The 27,693-nt window shown below is 41.5% G+C and overlaps 1 protein-coding gene across 6 annotated transcripts in view; it reads left to right on the top strand.

Moving 5' to 3' along the window:
- The window catches only part of sema6cb (semaphorin 6Cb), a 189,546-nt gene that overhangs the window by 152,935 nt on the left and 8,918 nt on the right, over positions 1-27,693 (top strand). For 4 of the 6 annotated variants that reach the window (XM_074653012.1, XM_074653009.1, XM_074653011.1 and 1 more), the window contains 3 exons: positions 10,804-10,862; positions 11,945-11,995; positions 16,294-16,449. In XM_074653012.1, coding sequence (XP_074509113.1) covers positions 10,804-10,862; positions 11,945-11,995; positions 16,294-16,449 — 266 coding nt within the window. The remainder of the gene's footprint in view (positions 1-10,803; positions 10,863-11,944; positions 11,996-16,293; positions 16,450-27,693) is intronic. The other 2 variants (XM_074653013.1, XM_074653014.1) reach the window with 2 other exon arrangements.

Here is a 27,693-nt window from a genome sequence, read left to right as displayed (position 1 = left end):
TATTACAAGGAATTGTTCAGGTTAAAAATCCAAACCATATTTTGTCGTAAAACAGTTTTTTAAAGTCGAGATGAAATGGGGAAAAAAGCCGTTTTAACCCTTTTAGATCAAATCCTCGGTCATATTGTGCACCTACTTAACAATATATGCAAAAGAAATGACATCATGACATCAAATTTTTATATCAAAATCCAATCATGTTTTCTTTCTGTAAAACAAAATATGATGTGTGCTTACAAAAGCTAGTACAAACCAATCATATCATCCATCCATCAATCAATCTGCAACTTTTGGAGCCACAGTCCTCTGAAGCTCACACACTTTTGAGAGGTCCAAACAAATATTCTGTTTCAATGGGGAATTAGATGCCTGAAATAAGGTCTGTGGTTAACACAAGCTGAAGAGATTTTAAAGTTTTGTTCTACGACATAAAATACATCAATACATATCCCACTTGTGAGTTTTGAAGCCTTTATGTGTCTTAAAAAAGGCAGTTGCTATTAAATGGCTAAATGAGACTATACTAAACGTCATCACGCCGACTCCTCCGCCTTTACGGCCTCATTGTGTATACTCGCGCTGATGCCACCGAGTGTAGTTTGTTTACTTCTGGCGATTGCATTCATACTTCAAAAATCATATAAATGGTGTTCATTTGTGAAGATTATCTTGCTGAACAAAACATGTAAGTATCATAAACGTGTGTTTTTCTACAGAGCTTATTTTCTGCGATAATCCAAAACCCAATGGAAAAATCCCATTGTCTTTTTGTTGAGGGACCAGGGCTATGCTAACTTCCTGGTTGGCTTACAAAAATACATCCTCCCTGCACCACTGTGTACGTCACAGTACAGAAGCTAAAGACGCTCTAACTTCTGTTTCACTGAGACTTAAAATACAAATATGGGAAAATTAAAATTAAAAAAAAACAGTCACAGTTACTGCTTTTTGTAAATACACTGATTTGAGTGGCTATTTGCAACCAATTTCTCAGTCAGAAACAGTCATGAAACCAAAAATTCAAATTAATAAACCAAATTCCTTTTCTTAAAAGTAAGCACATTTCAAACAGCGGACCGCTCTTTTATATTTTCTTTCCCCCTTCTTTCTGTCTCAGTGCCATAAAATCAAAAGTGATGTCCAGTTGCATGTGTTTCAATCACGCAGCAGTGCGCCATACTGTCTGGCAAAATGGGGAACAAAGATGGATGAGTTGTGGGATGGACAGATGGATGGATGAATAGGTAGACAGATACATGGCTGCAGTAAAGGGTAGAGGAGGAGGAGGAGGAGGAGGAGGAGAGGCAGTTAAAGGTACTATTTTCTCCTTCGATGTGTCTCCAAGGACTTTGCATGTCCCTGATGTACAAGCTGTTCCTAAATCACCACGCTGGCTGTTTCCTCTCTTACCTCTATGTACATTGGTTGTAAACTGTGTGTGTGTGGAGTTTTCTGTAGACTGACACCCCAATACACTCACCTTCCCCCTCCATCACACACAGAGCACCACTTCCACTCCTGACTGGCCTCCAATAGATTATTTTGACGGCTGAAAATGTGCAGAGCTGGAATTATTGCATATGCTCTGCCTGGCCACCCAGACGTATTACTTTCCCTGCCCTCACACGGACAGAGGCTAATGGGATTTTTTTTTTTGTCTTTTAGATGCATGTTTCTGTGTGCCCTCTTATATTTGTGTATTTGACAGTATAATATTTGGTTTTCTTGTACTTAAATTGACCATCGTCGTGTTTTGTGGTGTTTTTTAGGTTTTTGATTTCAAAGCGGCTGGATTCTTGGCATTCAGTGACTTCCTGGAGCCGTGTCTAACCAGCTGTTTCTAACAGCTGATTAGCTTACCTTAGTATAAAGACTGGCAGCAGCTGGTTGTCTGGCAATCTCAGGGTGAGAAAACTCTATGAAGTCACTGTGCCCGAAATAGTCACATGCAAATCCCCATTATTAATTAAACCATAACTTGTAGTGTTACACTTTGTTTTTTGTACAGATTAAATAATGACGGTATAAGGGATAAGTAAGCAGCCGTGTAATAAGCGGGATAATGTACAGCGAGCCGGTCATTGTTGTGAAAGAAAACCCTTCAGGGCGATGAGAGACGCCTCCGCGCCGCGTCGAGGTGCGGAGGCGTCCTGTCGAGGTTTCTTTCACAATAATGAACGGCTCGCTGTACATTATCCCGCTTATTACACGGCTATTTACTTAAGAAATCAATGATTTGACACAAAAAAGGTCCGCCAGAGTCCGACATCAGAACTGCGTCCATAGCAACGGTCTGTTATACATAGCAACGGTCTGCTATAAAGAAATAACAGACCGCAGAACGCCGTGATTAACCAATCCGAATCGAGTATTCAACAAAGCCCTGTAATAAAACATGTTAATCAGCGAGCTTTGTGCGGTAGGAAGTCTTTGTTACCTTCATACATTGCTGGGCTAGCTGTTTGTGCTAAGCTAGCCTAACTTAAAGGTGCATTATCAACAGAATGTGAGGAGGTTGCAGTGTTGACGTTTGTCACATGTTTTCCGTGCTGATGTTACGTTGTTACGTTTTTTAATTAGTTTACATACGTATTTTAAGCCCGACCATGATGTTTTCCCTTAACCTAGCTAAGTGGTTTTGTTGCCTAATCCTAAATCAGTGGCTTTGTTTCACCCTGCTGGTACTGCACGTTCATACAGACGTGTAATATTCACGTCTCTGCGAGGCAAACGTGACACAGACACGCTGTCCTCTGGTGGACATACGGGTCTATTAAACGCTTTGGCGTAATATTGGGTTGGTATTATTAAAATTAAATATAGGCAAATATACTTTACGTTGCTTTTTGGCAGATGGATTACAATGTGTGCTTCCATTGTTGTGACGTCAGACAACTTCTTCTTCATGGAGTCGAGGTAAATGGATTTGCCCCAAAGTTTATAAGTAGGAGCTCTGACTTTGAGTGGCGTTGCATTGTACTTTTTCGAGTAGGAGGTCGGAAATTTTCGAGTTTGAGTTGTCTGTTCTTGACCAGGCACAGTGACTGGAAATCGTTTTACTCTCTAAAAAACGTTTGCATCCAGAGGGCGGAGAGTGATTAATCTGATGGTCTGCTTCCTGTTGAGATGGATTATTGTGAAGAGAGAGGTCATTTCATTAGTTGAAAACAAGCAGGATATCCAGTAGTAAGACACTTTAATTTGTGAGGAATCTGTAAAAGTTTTATGTGTTGTAACTTGTGTTGATGCCTCCTGGTACACACCGAGGTAATTAAAGATGCACTGCTTTTGAGGAGGTAAAAGTAATGAGATTTTGATAGAAAATATCTTTCGGCTTATTAAAAATGTTTGTGTAATAAGGCATGGAGAGTTGGCAAGCAAGATGAAAAAGTATTTATTTAAATTTTGTTGTGACTTTAAGGAGTGAGTTTAGGATTTGAATTAGGGTTGTAATTAAGATTAGGGTTAGGTCTGTGGTTTGAGGTTAGGACTGGAGGGTCCTCACAAGTACAGTAAGACGTGCTTGCAACGGAGAGAGAGGAAGTGCAGATGTGGCTTCCCGCTGGCGAGGTGCTCCAAGCTGCTCGCTGAGGTTTGATTTATGAGTCGGTGTTTAGCGTGCGGGACGGAGCCGCACTGGAAACCGATGGACCAGAACGTGAGAGAGATCAGCCAAAATTTCCTGTCCAGACTCAACTATCAGCCCCCTGCCAGATAGAGAGAGAAGTACGGACAGACAAAAGAACAAAGGAAACAAGAGGAGAAGAAGCAAGAAGGAGGAATGGAGGAAAAAAAGGAGAGACATTGAAAAAAGATGGAAACTGGGAGAAAGGAGGAAGCAATGGAGGGAGAAATAAATGCAAAGAGAGATGTATTAAAGGAGGAATAAGTGAAGGAAAAACAGGAGTGAATGAAGGAGAAAAAGTGGGAGAAAAGGGAGAGGGAGTTTTATCAGTTTGAATCCAAAGTACAGAACATCTGTTTCTCATTTAGGTTTTTCTATTCAAGAAAAGAGTCTGCTCAGGCTGTCGGTGAGGCCTTAAAGTAACATCTGATGTTAAACCTGCAGTAAGCGATATCTCTATTTATATATCATTGAAAAGTGGTGAGGAGTGCTAGTGAAAGAGAGGAAAGGGAATGAGGCTGATAAAGAGATGGTGATGGGACGAGAGAAGGATGAACTGATGTGAATCCGGCAGCAGAAAGAGACCTGACCAGAGTTTTAAGACGAAGCAGCTCAAAAGTCATCCTCCTCCAGGGACTTTCTCCTCTCTCTGTCTCTTTCTCGCCGTCTCTTCTCTCACATCAGTCTTTCATGGACGATCAGTCTCTTTTTTTTTTTTCCTCATCCAGAGGTGGCATACATTTTAATGACTGATTTGAGGCTGATCCAGAGGATAGGAGAAGGGAGAAGAGAGAGGATTCACAGCCCCCTTTCTCTTTCTGTCCCTTCGTCTCGCACATTGAAAGATTGTGTGGACGGACGGCTCAACGTCATGCTGTTTCTGGGTCTTTTAGTTTACGTGTCTTCCATAATGCATTTGACATAATCACTGTCACCAAAGCACAATGCCAAAACAAAAGACTGTGAAGGACAGAGGATGGATAAAGATCCTGGAACAGGATCAGTTGGGTAGTGCAGATGAAACACCGATGATTGTACAGTTTATCGTTTTTTCTGTACTCTTATTGTTAAGTAAATTGCATTATGTTATTGCATTGAATATAGTATAAAATATCCATAAAATATGTAATTTTGGCGGGATACTCAATCCTAGAAAAGGGGTCCCTTTAGGACAAAGATTGGAAAACACTGCCTTAAAGGATATGGCTGGCAATATTCTATATTTTTCTTATTGCCAAAAAAAACTTTCAATGCAGCTTATACATCGTACATATTTTTTAAAGTTTATAAGTCCTTTCCTAAAACAGCTGGGCTTTGCTTTTTTTGCAAATGCTGAGAGACATTTTGATGTTTTCAGATTGAAAACAAATCTGTATTTATGCAGTTCTTCATGTTGTTGTCTAGGCTACTTGTGAAGTCATTATTTTTATGCTGCATTTTTTATCTTTTTTTATGGACTCTAATCTGCAGGTGTTAATTTGTTTGCAGATATTCTCCTTAAAGGGGACATACCATGGAAAACTCAGTTTTTCAGTGCTTGTGCTCATACATTTCGGCATCTGGAGTATCTACCAACCCACAAACTTTTTGTGGGCTGTCTAGATCAGAAAACATGCGATTCAACGAGCCATTCAGATTTGGCTCCCCTTCCTATGTCACATGCAGACTCATTAGAATATACCTTGTAAGCCAATCAGAGCAGACTGGGCTTTTTCTGGAGGGGGTCTTAAAGAGACAGGCATGTTTCAGACAGAGGGTGACTACAGGTATATTCAGACAGACAGGATGAGAAGTATGATGTGTTTTTTGAACATTTAAGCATGTAAACATATTCTAGTAGAAACCCAAAATACAAAATATGAACCTGAAAATGAGCATAATATGTTCCCCATTACTATAAGTGAATGCATCTATATGGTGTGTTGTTTAAGGTTGAGTCAACACTGAATTCATTAAAATGAAAGGCCTGCCAGCCAAAAGATTGTTTCTTTCTCTGTTTTGCTAAATGAAATCAACATTATGCCACTGAGTGCAAAGCTCATTTATTATCCATGCCAAAGATACAAATAACGATTACACACTAAAACTACCAAACCAGGTGGAAAGACATTCAGTTTGTTTTGTTTGGCCTTCAAGACTCGGATGGTAGCATTACAGCAACTGAAAATGCAACTATTTTTGTTCGGAGTGTAACTGAGCCAGCTACAGGACATGAACCCAGACTGAAAGGGTTTATTGGAAAAAAGCAGACAGATGTTGATATGTGACAGCCAGCAGCTCCTTGTGTTTGGAAAGCCGAGCAGAACAAAATGAATTCTTGCCTGATGGTCGCGTACAACTGTTTATTCATGTGCATGAACACCAGAGAAGGTCAATTATGGTGAAGAGTGCCGACAAGTCTGGCAGGCTTTTTCAGACGTAAAGGTGACCTGTCAGCCTACTAGTTAACAAAACTCTGTTTACAACTCAGTAAAGCCCCCCCACCCCTCTGCTCAGAAATGGGTTTTGTTTTGTTGATTGAGAGTAGGTCCACGCTAGGCAGAGGCCACTGAGCATGCTCGGGCACATTCGTCAATGTTTACAGCACTTTGCTAGTTTGACGAGCAGAAAGACACAAACTTCAATCTTCAGTAATTAAGGAATATGTCAGCCAGTGCAACAGAGCAGAGAATACTGCTTATTTTTCCAGGATTTTGAAAGCTAATTTTATATACTTGCCGATTTATTTTTAATCATTCAAATTTGGCTGGGTGGTTAGTAACACATTTTTCTGTGGAGTGACAAACCCAGAATGCATAATTATTATTGCTTAACAAGGCCTTTAATTATACTTTAAACTAGTAGTTTTCAACATGGGTGGTCAGGATTATGCTTTATTTCAAGCTTCCTTCTAATCTATTTATTCGTGTGCGAATCATTGGATAACTTTGCCTCAAAAAAGTATTCAATAAAACAATCTGAGAGGAAATAATCACTCTTTACTTAAAGGGACTGTTTGTAACTTCTTACACGTATAAATCATTGCGGGTCGGTGTCCCATGCGCTGTTCATACAAGACTCAAACACAAACTGCACGGAAGCACCAAAACAGCAAAGTTATATCTAGTGAAGCCGTCTTGCAAAACAGTGTTGGCCGCGGTCGGAGGACGCGGGGGAGATCGTAGCTTAGATTAGAGTTAGTAGCTCTGAGAATATCTAGTAAATGTACAGTGGACGTTTGTGCAGAAATAAATGCTGCAGCTCCTCCAGACCAACAGAGGTTTCCCGTGTCTTATGAAGTGACGGGGCTCTGCAGCGAGAAACATTATCGTCTCCGACCAAATCTCTGGTGTCTCCCCTGTTCCTTCTGACCACGGTCGGGAGGCTGAAGCAGGAAACACAGTATCAGCATCAATTCATGGAGAGACCTTCGTCTGATCAGCTATAACATTACTGCCAAGCAGGTGAAATATAGAATGATATTGTGGTTTTAGCTGACCTGTGTCACCTCACTGTTTTGAGCGATAATCTTCACGTCTATGTAGAGCGAGCGCGAGCAACAGGACGCTGACTTTCGTTGACTTAACGGCCACAGCTGTCGCTGTTAACAAGCAATTCCTGATTCTTACAAACAGTCCCTTTAATGTGGTCACAACCTTTAGACTTGCAACTGACTGTAGAGTAGACAAAGCTTTATTTTAAGGGGTCACAAGCCAAAAAGATTGGGATTAACAACTCAAATATAAACTCAAGAAAACTTTTCACTATGATTCATACCAAAGAAAAACAAATTGCTGTAGATATGATGCTCTCAAGCTGTAAAAATACATCCTCTAAAGGTATATTTTCATATTTAGTTTGTTTGTTTTCTCCCAGACTACTTCATTCTTCACACAAACAGTGAGCATCAGTCTGGCATTCTTTGATTTGATCATCACCTCCCGTTTTACAGCGTATTCCTCCTTCCTCAGGAAACGTAAAGGAACTTACAATAAGAGAGCCAGGGGTTTTTTACCGAGTAGGAGAGGGTGTAATTTAGTGCACCAGGTGTGTATCTGTGCGCTAAGCGGCCTCCTCACAGCAGGATTTGCAAGCGCACATCCCTAAAGCTGACAGTTGACGGCAGCGTAGCTGCTTTAACGCACACTGAAGAAATTGTGGTGATTAATTCTTTGAGCTGAATTTTTCTTCCTCCAGCTGAGTTCAGTGTTCTCGCTCTTTGACTGTTCACCAATTTAGACATCTGTTGTTTCTCTCAGGAGCTGAGAGGTATGTTTGTCTTGAGGTTTGTGAGTCTCTACAAAGAAATCTAAAAATGTATGTACAAGATCATGTATTGTTTCTGTGTAGGATGTGTGTGTGCGTGTGTGTGTAAGAGTTTGCTTGCTAATTATAAATGTGTGCTGGAAGACTGCATGTAATCTGTGTGAGATGATTTGTGTTGAGGTTATATAAGGAACTAATTGGTTTGTTATAGAGTAGGCGTGCATGCATGCTTGTACAAAGTGTTTCAGCGTGAATACCGGATCATTACGCTTGTGCTTGTGCAGTACATGTGCTCATGTCTATTTTATTTGGTTCATTACAACATGTGGGAAGATTGTTGGCGTCGATGCGACGCTCCGCTCGGCTAGAAGGGCTTCCGCTCCACCGTGCGTCGGTTCAATCTCATTACTCAACCGTCGAAGGGATGTGTCTGGATGAGCCTTTGATTTCTGATTGACTAGAAGGTGAAAGATGGGTGCGTCTGTTGGAGGGAGAACAGCGTATCAATTGTAGGCACATTTTCATCAGAGCAGCAGAAAATCAATGATTGCCAGATTGGGTTTCTTGTCAGTTCGGAGGATTGGTTCAAAAGAAGAGGATTAGGATTGCACAGCAGCAAGTTCAGAATGGCAGAAATTGCACAGTTAAAACATTTTTGAAGGATTTATTTGACATGATTGAGCTTTTTTTTTTTTCATTTTTTGCTCAAATGTACCTCAGTTTTCAAGTTTGATTTAAAAGAACAGTGTGTAAAATTTCAAACACCTGACTTTCCCCAGGAGACCGGTGTTTGTGTTCAGTGTGAAATGTCGTCATTTGTTGCATTTTCGTTTTGTTTTTAAGTAATTTTAACACAAAACCATGATGTTTTTTTTTTTACTAAACCTAAGAGGCCAACGGCGTTACCACGGTTTTGCACTCGGCAGCTCATGTTACCGGAAAGGGAGTAGTGAGCGGAGGGGTACTCAGCTGGTTGCAATCTGCAACTACACCAAATCCTACACACTGTCCCTTTAATGCGATTTAATTACAAAGGGTGCTTTCACACCTAACCTGTTTGGTTCGGTTAAAACATACTCAGGTCCGTTTGCCCGGTTAGTACAGTTCGTTTGAGCTGGTGTGAAAGCTGTCAGTGAAACCCTGGTGCGGTCCAAACCGAACCAAAACCGCCTGAAAAGGTGGTCTGGTGCGGTTCGTTTGTGGTGTGAAAGCAAACAAACCAACCAAAGGCTTTTATAATAGCAAATATTATTAATATTAGCATGATTCCAAAAGTTAAACTACTAATAAATCAATCTACTGATTTTGAAATCTGTTGAGGAATCGATCTGTATTTAAGGCCATGTATATACGCATGCCGGCTTGTATATTTACCCTAATTAATGGGTCAAAAACTGTCAAAACTGCTGTGTTTGTATCCGACTCTGTGTACTTTGTCAGTTCATTAACTCCATTAAAAAGTGTGTGACAGTGATCCCACAGTATGCCGATCATACACGTGTCAGTGCGCTCTCCGACGTTTGGACTTTGCGTTCGCACCAGTCATCTGGGAGCGTTAAAATGCTACATAAACTTCTGTCACTCACCAGAATTAGATTTCCCCACGAGGGTCCTGATTATGCAGGATGACAATCGGCAAAACAGTCTGTATAACTTCATGAAAAAAGGCAGTGTGAACAATGAGGCTGCACAATTTTGAGAAAAAAAATCGAATTGCGATGATTTTTGACTGATATTGCTATTGCGATATGATTTGCAATATTAAAGGGAATGATACTTTTTACATCATAATACAGATTTTCATTGAAAAAACTAAATTAGAATGGTGTGATTTTGCGGGAATCTGTGCCAAACAAAGATTTTTTCTTAAGTCTGTAGAATATAATGTGAGTGTGATGGGCAGAACATCTCTGCAGCACAAGTAGTGCAATGAAGTACAATGAATTTATACAAATGTGTTTAAAATGGGGAACTCATCCACACTGTACGTAAATTGTATTTCTATAGTCATTCATTATTTAATCTCTATGCTCTCGCATGAGATAACAACAGGTAGTGAAAAGCGTTTTCAACTCGATGAACCTGCACAATTTATCCTTCTTTTTCTCCCAAACATCCGCACAAAAACACAGCTTTTGACGATAACACCTCCATCTCCATCTCTAGGTTCATTTTTGTTTCTTACTCCTGCAGAACGCTGGCCAAAATATAGATGTCTTGTGGATATATTTCCCTTGCCATTAACATTGCGGGAGGTTCAATAGCAGAAAGTGTTCCCATAAAAACATCAGCAGTAAATGACAGGTTTTGCTGTCAGTCGCTGTGGATCAACACAGTTCCCTCCAGACTGCTTTTCACTGACATTCAACAATCATACAGTGAGACATTCATTGCAGAGCAGCCAAACTCGAGGTGCCAATTTCACCAGCAGTAGCCTCAGTTGACTAAAATACAGTGCAGCTACAGAAAGTGCTGTGTATGAAGAGGGGAGCACAGATCTAGATGACTATCTGAAGTGCAGGCAGAGGAGGCAGGTTGAGGGAAAGTGAGGACACACAACAAAGTAAATTACAACTTTACTAACTCCTGGAATCTGCTGAACGCCGCAAAATTGATGATATACAACCTTCCTGGAGATCCAAGGGGTGGATTTTCCCTTCAGGTCCGGCCACCACTGTGTCCCAACAACAAATGCGAGGCGCAGACACTCTGACCCCAGCCAGACACAAAACAAATTAAATTTTGTTACGGTGCACTTACCTCCCCGTCTCCAAGCACTCCTCATCAGCAAAACCAATTTTGGGAAGACTCAAGAGGTGCTTTGTTAGAAATGGACAGTTAGGGAAATGGCTTGATGCAAATTTACTGATGTGCCTCTTTGTCTTTCTTTGTCTTGTTTCTGTGTGTGTGTGGGTGTGTGTCTTTCTTTTCAGAGGCGGCTTTGAACAGGATGTGGAGAACGGTTACCATCAGCATCCTGATACCTGCCACGGTGAGATGGAAACATTTATTTAATCTCAGGGATTTACATAAGCAATAAAGATAGAGAGGGAAAAAAACACACCTATTGACTGTTATCAGATCTTGATGGCAGAGCGACAGCGGGCACAAGTGATTGCGGATCTAACGAATTATAATGGTGCATTACGAAGTATTTATTTCAGCGAGGGCAGCAATTCAGCTCGTGTTGAAGGAGCTTGAAGAGTTTGTCCGCCCCCGTAAACAATCCCTGCTGGAATACTGTTCTCAATCTTTCTATGTTAATTAAGCATTTTTCTCATAGAAGTGGGTTGTTGTAGCTCTTTTCAACATGTTCAACAATACATGTTTCCCATTAGAAATTCATGAATTGTAGTCCAGAAACCAGGAATCTTAAATTAATGGTAGAGCTGTCAAAGTTAACATGATAATAACGCGTTAACGCATATTCGTTTTAACGCCACTAATTTCTTTAACGCATTAACGAAATTTGCGGGTTGTTAGGTTGTAGCGGGTTCAGTTTTAAAGCCAGAGTGAAGATACTGGTATCATATGAAACTAGAAAACCTAATGAATCCATTGGACCAAAACCAATGGAAGGAAGCTAAATAACGCTGTAAACTTGCACTAAATTTTGGCGAGGAAAAACTGGCATGGCCATTTTCAAAGGGCAGCATATTTGTCCACTCCCATGTTAATAAAAGTATTAAATACTTGACAAATCTCCTTTTAAGGCACATTTTGAACACATAAAAATATGTGATTAATTTGCAATTAGTCACGATTAACTATGGACAATCATGCGATTAATATTTAATCGTGATTAAATATTTTTAATTGATTGACTTAATCTAATTAATGATCTTCATTTTTTTCCTTTGGCGAGTGGCCATGGTATAAGTGGGATAATGCCCTTCGAGGTGTCCATTATCAGGAATTAATGGACTTCGTAGAGGCAACCGCTGTGCGTCGGACAGTTCAGGCCTCCACGTCGTCCATTTATTCCTGATAATGGACACCCAGTCGGGCATTATCCCTTACATATAACAATACACGCTGATGTCATTTTGAATTTCTTTCTTTGTCTTTCTCCAGATGTCCTGGCGACCACTCGCAAGCAAAACACGGCACTGGATTCCGCGTATGGTCAGTGAACATCTCTTTTTTTTTAGCTGGTCACCACTGAGCGCTAACAGACTAAAGGCTAGCAAACTGAACTCAGTTCATTTGGTTTTTCTCCCAATGCATTTGGTAAAATTGGAGGTTTGTTTATAACCTGTCTGATTATTTGTGTTCCAGCCCGGTTTTGATTCTGTTCTTATGTCGGCGAAGTTGGTGCGTAAAACGTCACAATAAAAGTGACAGCCAAAACTAGAAAAATAAGACCCATCTTGTTAAAAAAAATCTTCTTTAGATACACATTAGCCGTCTTTCCATTCACATATTTTAATTATATTTTATTATTTTGAAGTATCACATCCGATAAGTTGTTTGGAAGCGGCAAAATTCAATAAAATGTCCTCAATTGCGCAAAAAAGATTTTACGCACACTTGAGGTGTTTTTTTTCTTTCGAAAAAGAGTTAATGCGCTAGATGGATTATGGAAACACCTTTGCCGAATCAATTCTGACATTTAAATCACACTGACTGACTGATCAGCTGTTTCTGCTGTCGGCCGCTTCATGGATATATATTTAAATTGTCTTCGTCTCTGGACAACATGAAACATGGCCAATACCAGCTGACATGAAAGACGAATTAAAACTTGCCCAATTGAAACAAATTCCTGAAGACCTCTCTCCAAGCCAACTTGTTTTGTTTCCAGTTCGCAACCTCTACTTCTTCTACTCTGTTTACTGGCGGATCACAGCCATACGTAGCCTATAGCCCCAACTTCTGAGTTTATTCGCTCCAAACCAGTTGATAGAAATGAGCCTAATTAACATTTCTTTTTTGCAACATCCCAAAAGTTCACTTAAAATTTGCTTGAAGATTGAATGGAAACACGTCTACTGAACCTACTCACTGTTACTTTATCTGTATCTCCAGTTATATGCCTACCAAGTAAATGTGTCTACACTTTATACAAACCTGGGAGGTTACAGAATATTTCATTGAGGCAGCTGAATGGCCGGTGCCACCTCTCCTCCTCAGCCAGCCTGACAGCTTAAACATTGAAGCCATTGTCTGAAGCATCAGTCCTTTGATGGACCAGGAGCTCCGCTGGCTAGGCTGCCTAATGCCCTGTATCAGGAAGGATCATCATCCCTGTCACGTCCCATTACTCCCCCGCTGGCCACACCGCACAGCCCCTGGCATGGCCAGAATAGAAATAGAAATGCCAGCAAGCTGGCTACCTCTCAGATAAGATTGAGGAGGTGGTGTTCAGACAATTTTCTAACACTGCATCATTCAAAACTAGTCATTTTCAATCCGAAAGCTGTTGGCCGGCCTTGTTCACGTTTATCTACACAGCTGAAACACCCGCCTCAACTTTAAGAGGAGTTTTTAAGACTTGCTCAAAGTCAGATCCTTTTTTTCACTGGACGAATTGGGACACTAATGGTGGTGGTTGATCAAAAACACTGTGATTAGTATCAGCAATCATGCTGGGAGATGTCAGCCATTACGGCTCAGCAGAACCATCCATCCTCGGTCTCTGTCTCAGAACAGAGGCCACTTTGTCTGCCAGAGGCTTCGGCCCAGACCTCCACAGTCCCACAGAGCCTCAGTAGTCTGCAAAGCCTCCCCGCTGGAGGAATTACCACTCAGTCGGCAGCAAGTCGGGATGAGCAACCCTCCTGCTTAATCATACGGGGCTCTCATCACCCAGATGCTTCACTGCACCGTTTGAAGTTCTCAACGCGCAGTCAGATTCTGTCTCTGTTGTTTTTTTGGTGTCTATATTTTTTTTTCTAGCTGATTCACACCAAAAGCCTTTTAAGTCTCTGCAGTGAAGATCAATTATCAGCTTTCCTAGACAATAAAACACCCCATATGCCAAAACAAAGCTGTTGCCACACAGGGGCTCCGTTCCCTGTTCGAAAGCACACCAAAGGCACGGACGTTTTCTTTCTTCCACTTCCCTGTCAGCCAAACAATCGCAGCCTGCAGAGGGAAGGGCGTGAGACAAACACCTGCCTGTGTAGGCATTCAAATGTTCCTCTGTTGTATAATGTGCTTTTTTTGTACTTTATCAACAGTAAAAGGGGGAAAAAATCATGCGCACTCAGAATAACACAATTGTTATAAATTGAAGTAATGAAGTCCTGGAGCTATTGTCCGATGTGCCAGGGCCAAACACCCCCTGGTGTACAGTTTTAATTTGCCCGGCGCAGATGGCGAAGCGGCGGGGCACCTCATTGAGAGTGAACGCTGTCAACTGGCTCGCAGTGAGAGAGCGAACAAGCCTTTTTCCTCCAGTCTGGGTGTGAGCTCTGCAGAATGCTAACATTATGGCTGGCTTATTAGTGCAGGAGCCCGAGCCAATAGCAGCATGCTGCTCGCCGGACCTCAAGGACAACAGAGAGCTAATAATGCAATCAAGATGTGGAGTGTGTCATCAAGATAAATATGTTTGATAATACAAGACCTGTGGCAGCGAATGCCCAGCGTGTTTCTTGGCATATGTTTGAAATGATTCCAAATGTGGCCGTCATAATGTTTGCTGCTCTGCCTCAAGGTGACGAAAGAATCCTGGGAAACAGCTCAGCTGTAGTGAGGTAGTGGAAATAAAAACCCATCACCTAGCCAGCCACCAGTATCTATTTCAACTTGTCTGTGAAAACGCTTAGCAGAGCGGACACAGAGGAGTTTTAAGAGGGGTCAGAGGTCAAAGCCATGTTAAAATATGGGAGGATTTTTCTGTAAAATAAGCTGGAGAACCATGATTAAGTGATTACAGAGTGGTTTAGTGGAGTTTAACAGCTGAAAGACTGTCATTCTGTCGAATCATGATGGCATATTTAAATAGTATAAAAGTGCCCAAAATCCTTTGTTGCAGTTTGTAAAAATTCAAAAGCCATTCAATAACGTTAATATCCTTTTATTAGTTTAAAGTGGTAACAGATAACTTTTCAACTTCTCCCTCATAGCATTTCTAAGTGGTTTTATTGTTGGCACCGCTGTCGCAAAGACAACCGGATATAACAGAATACAGCCTATAGTATCACGAATGCTCATTTTATAAAGGCCACTGCAAGAAAACAGACGGACAATGAATCATAGATGTTTCTTTCTGGCTGCTAGTGTTAGCGTTAGCAACAGCCTGCCTACTATATTTTAACTAGAAACCCCGATCTCAGGGAAATGAAGGCTTGTTTTTTTATTAGTTTTACTCTGCCTTATAGCACTAAGACATCGTATCCGGTGGCAGATAGAATTGCATAGTGAAAGCGAGGATTATAGGGAACCAATCTGAATGCCAATGGTGTCATTATTCTGTAGCCATTACAGTGTGCAATCAACATCTACTTCATAATGATAAGTTAAAGCAAAAAACGTGTCTATTGCCAGTTTAAACTTTTGCTAAGCTGAGTCTCTTCTGACAAAACTTCCAGATAGCTGTGTTAGCTATGATGTTTAAAGAGTCACAAAATGTGCTAATGATATATTTCTTTAAAGGACCAGTGTGTAGGATTTAGGGGCATAGTGGTGAGGTTGCAGATTGCAACCAACTGAATACCCCTCGGCTATATTCTTTGAACCTTTAGCGAGCCACTCAGAAACAGAAGCTACTGGTAGCTCGCAAGCTACTTGTTGAAGACCCCTGAGCTCGATCATCACTGAAAAACAATCTCTAGAAAAGAGTGGGAGCCCTGCTAGAGACAGTGTTTGGTTTGTCCGCTCTGGGCTACTGTACAAACATGGTGGAGCGACACAGAGTACTCCGTGAAGAGGACCCGGCTCCCTATGTAGATATGAAGGGCTCATTCTAAGCTAACGAAAACACGATTCTTAGTTTCAGGCGATTATACACTAATGAAAACCGTTATTAATTTATTAAACAGTTATTAATATTATGTTCCATTTCTGCTAATGCATCCCCCTGAATCCTACACCTGCTCTTTTAAAGATGTGTTTTTGAGTGTGATAATAAAGCAGCACAGCAGGAAATATTCTGGAGAGTCGTGGATTGCAAATGTTGGAATGCCAAAATCACCGGCGAGATTGAATTGTGGCTATTAAGCAGCTGGTAAAGTGAACTGCAGCCAACAACTCATTGTGTATCTGTGATGGATGAATTAACTTGTGCTCTGTGTGCTCATCTCACTATCATCACTGGGTCATAATGTTAACGGGTGACGGTTCTCTTTCCACTCAGGACTCACCCTCATTTCTCTGAAGTTGATTCTCCAGCCTGATTCACATTTTCACTAATCACTCACTCTGTTGCCCCCTTCCTCCTCCTCCTCCTCCTCCTCCTCCTCCTCCTACAACCACAGGGAAGACCACACCCACAAGCGCCAGCACAACCTATCATGGGGCGGCATTCCCAAAGGAGGCAGGTGACCCTGAAAGAGGTACAGGTCCTGATGGCCCTCCCCCCGTGGGGGAGCAAGGGTCACCTGACTCGGAGCCAATCAGTGTGGAGATGGAGGGTAAGGGGGAGGGATGTTTGTCCTCAGTGAACCTGCAAGGGGGATTGCACTGCTGGGCCCCGAACGCCTCGTACGCTTCTAACCAGACTGAACACTAACAAAAAAAACTTGTTTCACTCTGGTAGAACACCACGCATGCCTGCACTGTATCAGTCCAATCATCCAATGTGCGTTTCCAAAGCGATGGCACTCATTTCAAACAGATAATGGAGACAAACTCATTTTCATTTTCTTCTCAATTTGTGGTGTTTCTGAATAGTCGATGAGAAAACAAGTCCTGACCAGTAAAAGCAGGACGCAGCTCCTGTCCAAGAATGTGCTGGTACGCATGCTAATACGTCTAAATGTTCTCCCAGAGTGAAATATCGCTTTCATTAGCTGACTAACACTTAACTCACTACTTAAACCAATCTCTTAGTGAGAGGCAGTAAGCATTGCTAATTGATTTTCTTGATCCATACACTTCATTAGGCTCAGCGTTACATGACGTGATGCTTCACTTAATGGCTCCACTGACTTACAGCCCCGCGTTAGAGATGATAAGTGTCCGATATAGCACAGCGTACATATTCACTAAATATGGTTTGGATAGGGCGTGAAGAATATCAGAGGAGGACCTTCTCGTCCCGTTATGTTCAGCCGTATATATATCTCAATGTGCTCAACGCAGCAGCCACGAAATGTGAGAGATTTAATGACTTGTAATAAATACTGCATCGGCTCTAATTAACTCCTCAAATCAAGTCGAGAACCTGAGTCTAAACAACACCGCTCCCTCACGGCCTGTCCTCATCTTTTATTTAGCTCGTCAGCACGCACAAATATTCCCTCAATGTTTTCCAACTACTTGAAAAAAATTCAAAACACAAGTCAGGTAGCATCTCTCTCTGTGAGACCATTCATTTACTTTTATAATTTCTGTGCAGCTAACACAGACTTTGAAAGTATAAAGAGCCAAAGTCCTGACGTGAACTTTCAGACTATACCTGCTGTTCCACTAGCTGCTATAAATCTCTCATTGAGGGTTTCTTTGATCTGGCTCTCTGAAAAAGTGAACTGTGTTCCCTGGGGTCACTGTAGGGGCACGGAACCTGTTTTAGTTTTAAAAGTCTGGGTTGCATTTTAGTCTGGACGGACAGAAACGGAGACCTTTGAAAACGATGATGCATGTTCGCTTCGTGATTGGGCCTTATCAGTCACGACGTGTCCTTCCCTGATTCATCACATCACTTGAACCTCTTCTGAAAGAAAACAAACGACAACAGCCTCGACCACCAGTGGTTCATTTCAACATGGATAACAAGTTACAAGTTTTGCTGACCTTGTCGTCTATGCTAGCACCTGTCGCGCAGTGAAATTCTGCATTTTACAATGCTACTACTGCTTACATGCATAGGAGGCAGGCTATTATTCGAGCGCTTCGCATCAATTCCCTTGTCCAGAGCTGCTTGCTGTTTACACCGGCACGCGCATGCCCAGTGCACGTGAATGATCATGTGATATGCATTTTCAAGTGTGGTAGTATGGAAGGAGATTCATTCTAAAACGCTCGTCTGGACGGAGATCGTTTTAGAAATGGTATTAGTGTGCATGTAGCCTAAGATGAATGAGTAAATGAACAATTCTTGATTTTAAGTTAAACAACAGTTATCCACAAAAACAGGAATGGATTCCACCAAAAAATTCAAGGCACACTGCTTCATTAAAGTACAAAAGAAGTATAAAAGTCTTTTGTTGAAGGCACAGTGAGTAGGATTTGTTGGTTGCGGATTTGCAAACACAACATTTAAAGTTGGGTTACGGTGCTCGCCAGCGGGTAAAAGTCAACCCCAGACTCCCTCTCGTTTTGGAACGCGCTTTTTCCGGCATTTCCGTAGCTTCCTCTTGGATGTGTGCTTTTTTAAAGAGGTTGACGCCCAGAAGCATCCCAAACACAGCAGAATAAGAAACTACAGTCGGAGAGCAGGGTGTCTGCAGATACATACAGCACCACAAAAACCCAAAGATAGTTGATTTTCTATCATGTAGAGCAGCAAATCCTCATATTTCAGAAGGTGTAATCATCAACTTTTTGGCATTTTCGCTTGAAAAAATGACAATTAATTGACTAATCATTTCAGCTCTCAGGGTTATATTGTGGGTCTGGATGATTGTGTTTTGCGTAATTACAAATGTCATTGAATTGAAAGTTCTATTCCCACATTGTTAAAGGCGTCAAACCTGTAATCTCGCAGTGACAGACTCAATTACACCACCCAGCTACCCCAATAAATGACATGACCTATAAAACTCCAGCCAGTTCTTGAATATTTAATTACATCTTGATCTTTATAGGCTCGAGTCTCATTATTTCTTAAAATTTAAATTTGACAGTTAGTTCGCTCTCAGACTAATCAATATATCCATGACAGGAAGAGTAACTAACAAAACGTCTCTGGGACCCTCAAATGATCACGTAAAGAAACAAGAGCTGCAGAGCAGAATAGAGACAGTTTGGGGGTTTATCCCATTCTAAAGACTAGATCATATTCCTGCAGGTTTAGGAAGAAGATACGGTTCATTTGGATGTGATTCAGGGAGGACAAGGTGGCCTGCAGCGTTTTTTGTCCTCTCCTTCCTGTTTGCTCGCACAGGCACCATGTCAGAAGTCCATAAATCGTCAGCGAGGGAAAGAAGCTTCCATTCACGCAGACAGACTCTCTTGCTGCAATGATGAGCTACTCAGGCTCAAATGAGAAAAGCCCACAACAAATAACTAACCAGCAGGGGTCTGAGCCAGGGAGTCGGACAACAGTGGGGAGGGGCGGGGGGGGTGCAGGATGTAATAGAAACAGCAACGCAATCTATTTCAGCCAGAGACTCTGACGCTGTTGGTTCAATCAGAGCAGCCGGGCGGGCGGGTTGATAAGGAAGGAGAGGAGCCGGTGTGGAAGTAACAGCATCACAGTTCCAAGAGGGCCTCCAATCTCCCTCCCTCCCTGTCCATTCCTCACCAGATATCTGCCTTTCTGTCTGTACCTTCTGTAGACCGCTCTGCAGCCCTGTCACAAATCTCCCAGCAGCCACAAGGTGGGCCAGCAGACAACCGCACACAGATAGTGGCCCAATATAGAACAGCTGGTCAAGGGAGACAAAGATACATGAACAACAAGTTACAAAACACAATAGATACATGTGTATCCAAATTGTAGCAAAGAACATTATCTTGTCTTTGCTCCAAAAAAACACTGAGTTAGCTCGCCGACTAACTATCAGGCTAAAGCCTTGGTTATACTCCTGAACAGCCGCGTACAAGGATGCAGCGGTATGCGAACATCCAGAGCCTGCAAGTGGTCTCAGACCGTTTGTTTTGTTCCGCACCAGAGTACGATAATTGCGTTCACAACTGCCCAAACGAACCGCACCAGAGTTTGATTAAATCTGACTAAATGTTGGCTTCTGAAAGCGCCCTTACTAATCTTCTAAAGACACTAAGTTTTAGCAGCACTTGGCTCCTCAACTAGCCATCAGGCTACCTATTCAGCAAGCGTTAATGTAAACATGCGACCACTCGGCTTTTTCACGGCAGACTTTTTGACTTTTCATAGCAGGAAAAAGCACAGGTGTTACTAATAACATTAGCAATGTTTAATGTGACAGTGTGACAGCGAGTCAGCATGAACAATACCAGGACCATCAAACTGAGGCAGCTAAATAGAATTCAGCCATCATTAATTTTATTACTTACACCGGTGCTTTTCCTGCAGTGACATGTCAAAATGTCTTCTGTAAAAAAGGCCTATTAACACGAGCTTTCCCGAGACGACAGTGTTAGTTAGCTGACTAAATGATATGGTGAGCAATCACCTGCTTACCTGCTAATTCTCTTAAAGAGGACCTATTGTGCTTATTTTCAGGTTCATATTTGTATTTAGGGTTTCTACTAGAACACATTTATATGCTTTAATGTTAAAAAAAAAGCTTTACTTTTCTCATACCGGCTGTGCTGCAGCACCTCTTTTCACCCTCTGTCTGAAATGCTCTGTTTGAGCTTCTGCACCACCCGCCCCTGAAAAGCCCAGTCTGCTCTGATTGATCACCTGGCCAACTGTTGTGATTGGTCAATCGAACCAAACTCTTTGGACTCCGCTCTAACTAGCGTTTTTGAGGGCGTGCAAAACTAGCCGTTATGAAAATGTGTTACTTGGTGACATCACCACGTTACAGAAGAAAAGGCTTCAAGCGAGGCATTTCAGGCAGTTCAGGATCAGTGTTTCTGTGGGGGAGTTAGTCCCTTTTCACCTGAACTTTGGGCTTTGTAACTTTGCAGACCTTTTACATGAACAAAAAACTATGTAACACACTAAAGGAAAGGGAAAAAGCACACAAGCATAATAGGTTGTCTTTAATTAAACTAACAATTTCCTTTTATGAGTGAAAATGTGTCAGCAATCCAAATCCTTTAAAACAAGGATAGTTGGTAAGCCAGTGACTATTGTTACCATTATTTCGATGCTGTGGAAGAACGGTTCACCTTTTATTATGTGTGACAGCTGAGACAGATGTGACAGCTCAGGAAAGTTTCCCAAGTTCCAAAAGTTCCCCTTCCAGCAAACATCTCTTAAAGAACATGTGAGTCGAAGTAAACCATCTGTGAATCCACTTCATCCGTAAATGTCAGCGAGATAGAAACTCTATAAGAAAAAAGCACAAAGGCAGCCACTCACTTAAAACACACAGCTCTGTTAATCCTAACCACATTTGTTATTTTGTTTTATGTAGCTCAGTTATTGGACAAATAAAAACCGTGAGCTGAGATATTGGCTTAGTTGTGGGTAGCTGCACTACATTATGTAAACACCAGGAAAGACTAAAAGCCAGGGGCAGGAACCTGTTGACCTACAGCTATTTAGAAATACTGTATACCAGCAGTCAGGTTGCACTTTCTGGCTGGGGAACGCCCACCTCTCCAGAAAACTGTGTGTTAGCAAATCTGTGGAGCACAAGACTCCTGGTTCTAGACCGCTGCTTGTTTTCGCCCCCTCTATTGTTATTCAACCTTTTCCGTGACTCTTCCGCACATCTAGATGAACTGGCGTGGGTTGGACTAAAAAGCCAGGCTAGCAGCTAATTTAGCTGACAAGCACATGGGAGATGGCTCGATAATAGAATCAAGTGAAGCAGGCGTTTTCAAGCCCATTAAAGCACTACAGGAGGAGAGCAGAGAGTGAACTCGCGCTGAACCTTTCCATGAAGAAGAGCTGGCATCCTGGGGGGGGGACATCGATGCCAGTTTGGTTTCTAAAAAGTTATTTATACTTCTGAAGACCATGGCAACAGACACCGCTTGTGTATCATCCACTGATAGGGCTCTGACTGTGTCCCCTCGAACCGCCGTCACAATATCTGCTCCTCAGAAGGGCTTCAGTCCACATCAGTATTTTTCATGATTAATGTTTTAACCCCTTAAAAATAAAAACAAGCAAAAAAAGAAACCGATATATAAGGTTTAATATTAAACATAACTCTTCTCAGCATTAATCTTTGCAAAGAACCAAGCAAGAAAAGTAGTAATATATATTGTAATACTATAAAATATCTTCATAAAAATGTATGTCATACGAAAAGTTACCCCTCATTTTTCGTGCGTTTTCCTACGAATGTCCTGCAACACGTGTCAAATTCCATTCGTTACATGCATACAGTCTTTTCAAAATAAACTTCCGTCTTAACAGGAAACAACTTGGTTAGGTTTAAGAAAAGATGATGGTTTGGGTTAAAATAACTACGGAAGTGGCGATACTTAAGTACGGAAGTTACGTGACAAATAAATCAATGTTGGCTTCTTGTTTCATACAGAACATGAATGCCGGTCTCCTGGGCAAAAGTCCAATATTTTCTCCTCCCTACGCGGTGTTCGCCACTATTTATATTTCCTGGTTCACGATAATTACGCACACATTGATTTCTTGGGATATACACAATTTACAGTGCATTCCTTTTCGTAGGTATAGCTACGAACAGTGTATGAGAACAGCCTGCCCCTCTAACTGCCTTCACAATATCTGCTCCTCAGAAAGGTTTCGGTCCACATCCGAATTTTCATGATTAATATTTTATCATATTTTACATCTTAAAAATAAAATCAATCAAAAAAGAAACAGATGTGGGAGAGTGATAGCTGGTAGCTCAAAACGTGCTCTTTGAAAAAGGGGAAAAACAGGAGACACAAAGGCAATCCAGGCACTCCAAAATCTTAAACAAGTCTCAAGGAGGAAGGATTAAAAAGCTTTTATTATAGTGGTTATATCATTAAAACTGTAGGTCTTCGTCAGGGCATTCAACAAACAGACAAAATGGGTGTGGCCTCACCTATATAGATAGATAATATGTAGGCTTTAATATTAAACATAACTCTCCTTGGCCATGATCTTAGTAAAGAATAAAGCAGAAATCGAGGAAAGTCATAACAAACATCGCAAAAGTGTCAGCTTTCAATTCTTAGAAGTGCTCAGTTTCATCTAGTTACAAAATAAACACCATCTACAGTACCACAATGCAGCAGTGTTAATGAAAAGATGTTTTGATAGCAGCTGTCCACTTTCAAACAGTAGACAGCGACTGAAGTCGGACATTAAAATATTAAATACATTTTTTAGATCTTTACGGGTCAGATTGAGGCTGCATATCAAGAACGTGTTCATTACGACGGTTAAATAGAACCGCCGGCTGTCGAACTTCATTCAGCCCGTTCATCTATGTTGACCCTGCTGGCTACTCTTACATGATTCATCACAAGTCAGGCTATGATGTGTGCACACACACACACACAGACATTTACTTCACTTTTTTGAAGCGTTACTGCCAATTTGGACTCCCTGAGTCATAGTCATAGTGTAATGGCACTCATTAAAGGTCACACAGAACTAGGCCGTTTTTCCCTCCGCTCAGCACACCGGCGCTTTATGGCGATTATAAGTGACATCATGTTTTACTACAAAAACACACTCTGCACTGTGCTGTAAAAACTAACCTTAAAGGCATTACACATAAAGCGAATACTTCACTTTCCATAACCGCCACTTTTAATGGCTTTTTATTCCATATCGGCTATTAAAGCTCAGCCCGTGTCAGGATGGAGAGCCGTCAGCTCACAGCGATCCACGGGGCCCACAGTGATCTAATCCACCCACGCAGTTGTCCCGGCTCCTAGCCCTGACCCCTTACCCTTAAATCTGCCTCATTGACCTCTGGGGAGAATTTCTCCCATTTTTACCTGCCTGTTTTTTCTTTCTTCTTTTCTTTCTTCAGTTGGACTAACCCCTTTAGCTGCACCTGCCTCCTTTGTTGAATTCCCTCTGTCACTGACCCTCTTCACCGTCTCTTTATGATCTGCCTTTCCGGTTTTACAGCCGATGGCTGAAACTGCGCGCAGGTGTTTGAGTGGACATGCAAGCAGTTTCTCCATCTCTTAAAGCAACAGTTCACTCCAAAGACAGCGCTACGTTGCACGATGGTAGATGTGGATTTTAGCTGGAAGACAATGATTTTATGGAAATTAAATTTTTCTCTTGTGAGCAGTGAGGTACTTAAAGGGATGTCCGGGTGTTTTGAAGTGGGGTTGTATGAGGTACTTATCCATAGTAGGTGTATTACTTAAAGTAGATGACGGGCGGCGTGCCCCCAGCATCAAGAAACAGACAGTAATGACACCAAAGTACCAACACCAGAGCAAAGCAATTCAGTGCTGTAGTTCGGGACGACAGAAAAACGAATTTTAGCCACATAAAAGAAAGGCTCACCTAAAAAAACGATATCCATTTAAGTGTGTAACTCTATCTTCAGACAGCAAACTGAACTGAAAGTGAAACGCATCTATATTATTTTTGTCATCTGAGCCTGCTGGCTTTGGAGAGAGCATAGATAAGTTTCACTTTCAGTTCAGTTCCCCGTCGAAAAGGAGAAGGAAATTGCTGTCTGACGGCAAGATAAAGCTGTGAAAATATTCTAAATACATCGTACACTTAAACGGATATAAAAAAATGTAGGTGAGTCTTTCTTTTAGGTGGCTATAATGCGTTTTTCTACTGTCCCCATTGTATTGCTTTGCTCCGGTGTCATTACTCCTGTCTGTTTCTCCAAGCTGGGGGCACGCCAACCGTCATCTGTTGTAAGTAATACACCTACTATGGATAAGTACCTCGTACAAACCCACTTCAAAGCACCCAAACTATCCCTTTAAGATAAGTGTCTACTATATGGCCCTTTGTTATTAAGGGTCAGAGTTGACTCACCTTTTTGTTTGGTGCATGTTCTTTATATATTACCAATTATTAAGCACCACATTTCACCATATCTGCAAAAACTGACTTTGGTGTGGACTGTCTCTTTAAAGTTTGTTGGTAAAGCCAAGATTCTTCCAGTGCCGCCTTTCCCTCTTCAGTGAGAATCATCACAGCAACAGCGTGAAGTTTGCATTGGAACCATGTTTGCTTTACCAGCCACTGAATGGCAAATTAACATACTCTATTTTTAAGTTTCTGATGCAACTGCATGTAAAAAAAAAAACAAGGGACATAACTCTGTGCATGTGCTCTGCTTGGTTTAATGACTTGTGGTAAGTTAATCTGATGTTAAAGGGTCAGTTCACCCAAATTACTAAATACCATGTTTTCTTTCTAGCCATTCAGATGGTTTAGATTTTACACTAATTTGAGATGTAATTTTGCCTCCACCCTAATACAGTAAAGGTGACTTGGACTTTGTTTGTGCTGGTCAAACTTCAGTAGGAAGTAGTTCCAATGAAAAGTGTTTATAGTGAGGTCTTGTTTCTAGAAAGACGCACTACTTGTTTTAAAGGGGACATATCATGAAAAATGCCCACAAACTGTGAAATAAGACAACCAGTCCAGTCCAACCAGTTTGTTTTGTGGGCTGCCTGGATCAGAAAACATGTGATTCAACAAGCCATTCAGATTTGGCTCCCCTTCCTATGTCACATGCAGGTTCATTAGAATCACCCACAGCTTGAGAACTACCTGTGTGGTCCAATACCTATACTACCATACTATTTAATATGCCAGGGAAAGATTTAGTATGTCTCAATACATAGTATGCAAAAAATCCGAGGATGTCCTACTACATCCGGTCGCATTTTGCAGTATTAAGGCCAGCATCCTGACCCACAATCCTCTGCACAGCAGATACAGTATATGAGCAAGAGGGTCAAAGTTCAAGGCGCAATGTTATGAGGAAGTAGTACGTCCCAACTGTATGCACACTGCATGCTACAGTACGTACTTTGTAAGGGCAGCTGCAGTATGTACTAAAAGTAAAGAGAAAAAGTATGTGATTTGGATTGTAGCCTACCTTTGCAAAGGTGCACCATATTTTTCTCGCAAGCCAATCAGAGCAGACTGGTCTTTTTTTGGGAGGGGGTCTTAAAGAGACAGGCGCTAAAACATTACGTTTCGGACAGACTGTGAATACAGGTATATTCAAACAGACAGTATGAGAAAAATAATGTGGTTTTTGAACTTTAAACCCAAAAGTATGAACCTTGAAATGAGCATGATGTGTCCCCTTCAATGCTTTATTCAGTACCAAAAAAAAACTCCATTCACCTCCATATGTCCTGGAGTGGCAGCAGAGATGTGAGAAGCAATGTTTTCTTTTTTTGTAATTTGAATGAACCACCCCTTTAACCAACCACAATGTTGTTTTGAGTGTTTGAAACTAAATGTGTTCTGCTACTTTAAAAACTTGACTTTCCCTTCAAAGCACAGGTGTAAATATTGAAGGACTTCATACAGACAGTATGGTTCTGATTGCCAGATGCCACAGCACGCCCAATTTACCAGTATTCAATCAAAACTGTAATGAAATCTATGCTCTCTATGCATCGGCACACCTGGAATGAAATGCACTGCTCATTACCACTACTTTCAATTGGAATGGATCTGTTACATTACACCATATCACCTTAGCTCGTGTGCATATATTAAACTGCATCCAATTGGCTGAGCACTGAGGTGGAATATTATGCAAATTTCTAATAACAAGTGTACATGATTGAATTCACTCAGTCAACAGCCAGAACCCTGCACACATACAGCACATATACTCTGTGTGTGTGTGTGTGTGTGTGTGTGTGTGTGTGTGTGTTTGTCCTCACTGACACACACGATCATGCTCTGTTTGCTAACCATGTCTGTCAGTGCACAGACATCAGGTATTAAAACTGTCAAATTACAAAAGCTCATAGCAACGGGGCAGAGTTGCTCTGCTTTTCTCCCAGATTTGAAAAAGGAAAATAATTGTTCCAATCTTCAACCTCAGGGTTTCTTTCAGGAGTTAAATTGTTATTTTTAGTGTGGAAGAAATAAATCTCCAGCATTAGTGGGAGAGTGTTGGAGGGAGGCGGGGAGGGTAATGTTCGCCTCTGAAGCCTGGGGCCATTTTGTCTGGTTGGCTTCTCATTGGGATGGAGTAGCCATTAAGGGAACAATTACATGCACTTGTAAGCTTGCAGAAGCAGAAACTAATTAGGGCTATTTTGGAACGTCTTCACTTGATGCGCAAAAATAGAACACAAGTTGTTCTCCAGGTTACAAAGTGTTTAATCGCACCCTTGAGAAAAAGCCTGATTCAATAGAAAAGTTAGGTGCGAAAGAAAAAAAAAGTTGTTCTTCTGTTTAAATTATTTCGTATCTGACCTTGAAAGTGTCGCCTGAAAACGAAAGTAGCCGCTTCCTTCCTGCCTGGCGATGTTTTTAAATGAAAGTTTTGTCGAATTCTGATGTTTAAACGTCCTGCAAAGAGATGCGAAAATAACTCTTTCGCAATTGATCAAGTGTGAAACTTCAAAGTGTTCAGATTACCGGTAATTGGTGTCATGGAAACCCTTATGGGTGCTGTATTGTTAATGAAGTCGGTTTGAGATGTCTGCGAGAGCTTGCACAGACAGCAGCCATTTACTTAATCGCTCGCGTGCTTTAAGAGAAGTTGTAACTTCTGTTGTAAATTGTTCACCTGCAGGAAAAAAAAGTACTTCACGCACAACAACAGCCAGACCTCCTCGCTTTATTTCCCTTAAGCAAAAACCATTGCCAATTAGTAAGATGCGGCACCGGCAACGCTGTGTAAAACCTGCCTGTTTACATAACCTACCGTGCCTTCTATTTTTAACGCTATGGATGCAATCACAGAGTGCTTCTCTTCCTACGGCGCTGTGGAGGAGCGCGAGGGTTGTTCTCCAACCATATC

Source organism: Sebastes fasciatus, chromosome 12, assembly GCF_043250625.1.
Source record: "Sebastes fasciatus isolate fSebFas1 chromosome 12, fSebFas1.pri, whole genome shotgun sequence".
Classification (NCBI taxonomy): Eukaryota; Metazoa; Chordata; class Actinopteri; order Perciformes; family Sebastidae; genus Sebastes; species Sebastes fasciatus.
This window is presented reverse-complemented; position numbering and strand designations above follow the sequence as displayed.